Genomic DNA, 6,381 nt, shown 5'->3' on the forward strand with positions numbered 1-6,381 from the left:
CATTTCCAGGTTTCCAGACCGTAAACGCCGACGACGACGAAGAAGACGATACGTCCCCCTACATCATTAACGGAAAGGTAACAAAAAGATGCAACATACCTTATATTGTGAAACTGAAGATTTTCAGGTCCACCAGATCCGTAACTTATTGCAGCGGGTCGTTACTGGACAATTACCACGTGCTCACGGCCGGACATTGCATGTAAGTAGGCTTTTGCCGTTTCAAATGCCTGGCTTTTGTTTTTTGTGTGTGTGTGTGTATGTGTCATCATCATCATCATGACCCTTCTCCTCCTCCTCCTCCTCTTCCTTATTCTATTGGTCTCTTTTACTGAACTGCTAAGTTATAGGAACATAAGCACACCGACACCGGATGTCAAGAGTGGTGGGGGGGGCGAGAAACACTGACACACACACAGACACATACACACACACGTACACACACACACACACGTACACACACACATGCACACACACACATGCACACACATACACACACACACACATACACACACACAGACACAAACACATGCACACACGCACACACACACACACACACACACACACACACACACACACACACACACACACACACACACGCACACACACACACCACACACACACACATATAATCCCCATCATTTAACGTCCATTTGTCCACGCTGGCATGGGTTGGACAGTTTGACCAGGGCTGCAAGGCTGGAAGAGGCTGCACCAGACTCCAGTCTGATTTGGCATGGTTTTCTACGGCTGGATGCTCTTCCTGATGCCAACCATTCCAAGAGTGCAATGAGTGCTTTTACGTGCCACTGGCACATGTGCCATTTGCCTGACACTGGTATCTGCCATGGCTGCAAGCTGGCAGAAACGTTAGCACACCGGGCGAAATGCTTAGCGGTATTTCGTCTGCCGTTATGTTCAGAGTTCAAATTCCGCCGAGGTCGACTTTGCCTTTCATCCTTTCGGGGTCGATAAATTAAGTACCAGTTACGCACTGGGGTCGATGTAATCGACTTAATACCTATGTCTCTCCTTGTTTGTCCCCTCTGTGTTTAGCCCCTTGTGGGCAGTAAAGAAATAGGTATTTTGTCTGCCGTTATGTTCTGAGTTCAAATTCCGCCGAGGGCGACTTTGCCTTTCATCCTTTTGAGGTCGATAAATTAAGTACCAGTTACGCACTGGAGTCGATGTAATCGACTTAATACCTATGTCTGTCCTTGTTTGTCCCCTCTGTGTTTAGCCCCTTGTGGGTAGTAAAGAAATAGGTATTTTGTCTGCCGTTACGTTCTGAGTTCAAATTCCGCCGAGGTCGACTTTGCCTTTCATCCTTTCGGGGTCGATAAATTAAGTACCTGTTACGCACTGGGGTCGATGTAATCGACTTAATACCTATGTCTCTCCTTGTTTGTCTCCTCTGTGTTTAGCCCCTTGTGGGTAGTAAAGAAATAGGTATCTGTCATGGCTGCAGTTTTGCTTGGCTTGATGGGTCTTCTCTTCAAAGCATAAAATAATTCCAAAGTCTCGGTCATTTTCTCCAAGAAGACCGACACTCAAAAACATCCCAGTCACTTTGCCTCCACGAGGCCCAACGCTCAAAAGGGGCTTTTGATGTGCCACCAGCATGGGTGCCAGCTACGTGATCCCAGCATCATCCACGACCTGCACCGGTAATGTTTATCTGTTTTTTGTTGTTTTCTTTTTCACTTACTCTCTTTTACTCTCTTTTACTTGTTTCAGTCCTTTGACTGCGGCCATGCTGGAGCATACATATATAAGCACAGGAGTGGCTGTGTGGTAAGTAGCTTGTCTACCAACCACATGGTTCTGGGTTCAGTCCCACTGCGTGGCACCTTGAGCAAGTGTCTTCTGCTATAGCCCCGGGCCGACCAAAGCCTTGTGAGTGGATTTGGTAGACGGAAACTGAAAGAAGCCTGTCGTATATATATATATTATATATATATATATATGTATGTATTTATATAGCCGCAGGAGTGGCTGTGTGGTAAGTAGCTTGCTTACCAACCACATGGTTCCGGTTCAGTCCCACTGCGTGGCACCTTGGGCAAGTGTCTTCTACTATAGCCTCGGGCTAACTAAAGCCTTGTGAGTGGATTTGGTAGACGGAAACTGAAAGAAGCCCGTCGTATATATGTATATATATATGTATGTGTGTGTATATGTTTGGGCCTGTTTATTATTCATTTTTTTCATTTTTTTTCAATTTTGTTTTTAATTTATTCCAGACTGAAAAAAAAAGTGAAGACAATCCGAGTGGATGTGATCATCCGCACAAAAAGGAAAATTAAAAGATTCAGAGTCAAGGATTGGGTTATCCACAAGGGTTACAAATTTGGTACAATTCTTGGTTAGTATTCTCAGTTTCCTTTAGTGCCGGTGGCACGTAAAAAGCACCATCCGATCGTGGCCGTTTGCCAGCCTTGTCTGGCACGTAAAAAGCACCATCGATCGTGGCCATTTGCCAGCCTCGTCTGGCACGTAAAAAGCACCATCCGATCGTGGCCGTTTGCCAGCCTTGTCTGGCACGTAAAAAGCACCATCCGATCGTGGCCGTTTGCCAGCCTTGTCTGGCACGTAAAAAGCACCATCCGATCGTGGCCGTTTGCCAGCCTTGTCTGGCACGTAAAAAGCACCATCCGATCGTGGCCGTTTGCCAGCCTGTCTGGCACGTAAAAAGCACCATCATCGTGCCATTTGCCAGCCTCGTCTGGCACGTAAAAAGCACCATCCGATCGTGGCCGTTTGCCAGCCTTGTCTGGCACGTAAAAGCACCATCCGATGCGTGGCCGTTTGCCAGCCTTGTCTGGCACGTAAAAAGCACCACCGATCGTGCCGTTTTGCCAGCCTTGTCTGGCACGTAAAAAGCACCATCCGATCGTGGCCGTTTGCCACCTTGTCTGGCACGTAAAAAGCACCATCCGATCGTGGCTGTTTGCCAGCCTTGTCTGGCACGTAAAAAGCACCATCCGATCGTGGCCATTTCCCAGCCTCGTCTGGCACCTGTCCCGGTGGCACGTAAAAGGCACCATCTGATTGTGGGTGTTGCCAGCCTCGCCTGGCCTCCGTACCAGTGGCACGTAAAAAGCACCATCCAATCATGGCCGTTTGCCAGCCCCGTGTGACACGTAAAAAACACCATCCGTCCGTGGCCGTTTGGCAGCCTCGTCTGGCACCTGTGCTGGTGGAACATAAAAAGCACCCACTACACTCTCAGAATGGTTGGCGTTAGGAAGGGCATCCAGCTGTAAAAACATTGCCAGATCAGACTGGAGCCTGGTGCAGCCTTCTGGCTTCCCAGACCCCAGTTGCACCGTCCAACCCATGCCAGCATAGAAAGCGGATGCCAGCATAGAAAGCGGATGCCAGCATAGAAAGCGGATGATGATGATGATGATGATGATTGTCCTCATGCCATTTAATGTCTCCCCTTTTCCCATTTGTCGCACAAAGTTTGTTGAGGCAGATTTCCTACAGCTGGATGCTCTTCCTGTCACCAAACCTCACCTCTTTCCAAGCAAGGTTGTTATAATAATATTCGCCCCATGGCAGATATGTTTCCAGGCAAGACTGAAAACAAGAGATTCGACTGGTATGACGGTCTCAGCTGTTCCTTAGTATCTTCTGATCTCAAGACAGAGACATAAACACACACATCATCATCATCATCATTTAATGTCCGCTTTCCATGCTAGCATGGGTTAGACGGTGCAACTGGGGTCTGGGAAGCCAGAAGGCTGCACCAGGCTCCAGTCTTATCTGGCAATGTTTCTACGGCTGGATGCCCTTCCTAACGCCAACCACTCCGTGAGTGTAGTGGGTGCTTTTTACGTGCCACCTGCACAGGTGCCAGGCGAGGCTGGCAACGGCCACGGTCAGATTGGTTTATTTTATGTGCCACCGGCACGGAAGCCAGTTGAGGCGGCGCTGGCATCGGCCACGAGTCGGATAGTGCTTTTTACGTACCACCAGACCAGGGATCCTGGCTGGTTCAATTCGATTTCGATTTCGCTTAATCGAATTGAAATTGTATATGTATATTTATCAAAAGAAAAACAGGATGTAAAGGATTTAGCGGTACATATGTTTCTGGCTTTTATTAGACAGTTTATATCAATGCATAATTGATGTAATATGTATGTCAATAGCCTTCTTCAGCCGCGCTCAATTACCACACCAAGGACATGTATTACATTATAAGTTTGGGAAAAAGACGATTTTCATTGGGGTTGCAAATCTTCCCATTCGTATACAGCAGAGCGAGACACCAAAACAAACACAAAGCGTCCATACCGTTTTTCACTATATGGAGGTGCAATGGCCCAGTGGTTAAGGCAGCGGACTCACAGTCGGAGGATCACGGTTTCGATTCCCAGACCGGGAGTTGTGTGTGTTTATTGAGCGAAAACAGCTAAAAAAGCTCCACGAAACTTTGATAGGGGATGGTGGCGACCCCTGTTGTACTCTTTCGCCACAACTTTCTCTCACTCTTTCTTCCTGTTTTTTGAGTAACGCTGTGATGGACTGGTGTCCAAACCAGATGGGAGGAACACATATGCCACAGAAACCAGGAAACCGGGCCCATGAGCCTGGCTAGGCTTGAAAAGGGCAATGTATATTGTTTATATGTATATATATATATATATATATGTACATGTATGTGTGTGTGTATATATATATATATATTTAATGTCTGACAGCCATGACTGGGTTCTCCTGCTTGTGTGGTAAGGTGCAGAGTCTGATATCCTTATATATAAATATATAAGGATACCAGTAATTATTACAAAATAACATACATGAATATAAATTGGGAAAATAACTTACAGCTGTTTCAGCAAAGAGGTAAAAATACCTCATTTTACCTTTATTACTCTGTTTATTTCCTTCTGCAGTGAATGACATTGCTGTCCTGACCCTAAAGAAACCAGTTCAGTACAATGCCTGTGTGAAACCAATTCGGCTGCCAAGAAAAGATGATCACATTACTCGAGTATGCACCATCAGTGGCTGGGGTTTTACAAAAGGTAGGTAACATCTGTTTGCTACTATTCCTTTATGGTCCCTTTTTATCGTTCTGGTGTTTCTAAGTGTGAAATGAACGCACAACTCCCGTGGTTTTTTTGTAGGGCCCTACTAAACTGTCGGTTATTGTAGTTGTTGTTGTTGTTGTTGTTGTAGTGGTTGTTGCTGTTGTTGCCCTAGCTGATGTTGGTGATAGCCCTGGGTATGACTTGAACCTACGTCTTATGAAGGAAGGCTGAAGACGCTCGACCTTTATTCTTTAGAAAAACGACGCTGCCGTGGTGATCTCATTCTTGCTCACAACATCATAAGCGGAAAGTGTAACCTCTCGAAAGAGCTGTTCGATAAGTGTACATTCTGGGGCATGAAACTAATAGTATCTCACATTAGAATCCCTTGTATATTAAACAAACGCTGGTACGAATAATGTTTCTAAAATTGATAGAGAACTCGAAGGAATCATTTCGTCCGATGGTGGAACGTCTGTCATGTTTAAAGGCGATGTGGCTTCGAAGTGCATTGATAACGTTCGAATTTCCAATCCAATATATACCTGTTATTGTTTACACCTTCATGTGATGTGCCTTGATATCTACTGGCCCAAGATATTTATTTCTTGGTGATCTCATTCTCACTCACAACATCATAAGCGGAAAGTGTAACCTCTCGAAAGAGCTGTTCTTCACTTCTGCTCCAGAGCGTCGGCTGCGGGGTCACTCCGTAAAAAGCTCTATCTGCGACGATTTCATCTCAATCGAAGGAGAGGGGCTTTCTCCGTCTGGGTTGCGGATCCGTGGAATAAGCTGCCGGACGAGATAGTGAAGATGCCGACGACCACTCGGTTCAAAGTCTCTCTTGACCAGAAATGGCCTGAACTCTTTACATGAACACCCTCCCTGTACATAACTCCATGTCCCCCTACATGGTCTTGCTATTTGCTTTTTGAGCCAAAAAATTAACTTAACTATCAGGTGGTAGGGCCCTGGTTCAGGAGTTTAAGGGTTTTGAGGAGTGTGGAACCATTTCTTAGCTATTATTGTTCCCAGGTCTACTCTGACACAGAGTGTTAGCACCTTCAAAGGTGCCATCTATGGTTTAATTAGTATATTTGCCTGGTTATACACATGGCAACTGGATCCAGTGTACTCTGCAGCAGAACCCTTCCTGGTTCAACAGAGGGGGGAAGTTTGCTGCAGCAAGACATTGTGGGGTGCAGAGAGCAAGACAAGGCAAACAAGACATCTTGGTCATCCCCTGTATCTCTCTCCAACCCCAGTTGTCTTGACCATGGGGCGTGCAGAGATCTTTATGGCTGGGGAAGCAACGACCAAAATTTTCTGT

General features: G+C 46.1%; 1 protein-coding gene across 1 annotated transcript; it reads left to right on the plus strand.

The window, feature by feature from the left end:
• Window positions 1-5: 5 nt before the first annotated feature.
• On the plus strand, window positions 6-5,177 carry LOC118761035 (chymotrypsin-1-like; the record flags this gene model as incomplete). The annotated part of the gene is made up of 3 exons (XM_036498678.1): window positions 6-202; window positions 2,244-2,365; window positions 4,911-5,177. Coding segments are annotated over 3 exons (459 nt in total), but the record flags the coding sequence as incomplete, so codon positions are not given.
• Between the last annotated feature and the right edge of the window lie 1,204 nt (window positions 5,178-6,381).

This window comes from Octopus sinensis, unplaced genomic scaffold, assembly GCF_006345805.1.
Source record: "Octopus sinensis unplaced genomic scaffold, ASM634580v1 Contig05385, whole genome shotgun sequence".
NCBI lineage: Eukaryota > Metazoa > Mollusca > Cephalopoda > Octopoda > Octopodidae > Octopus > Octopus sinensis.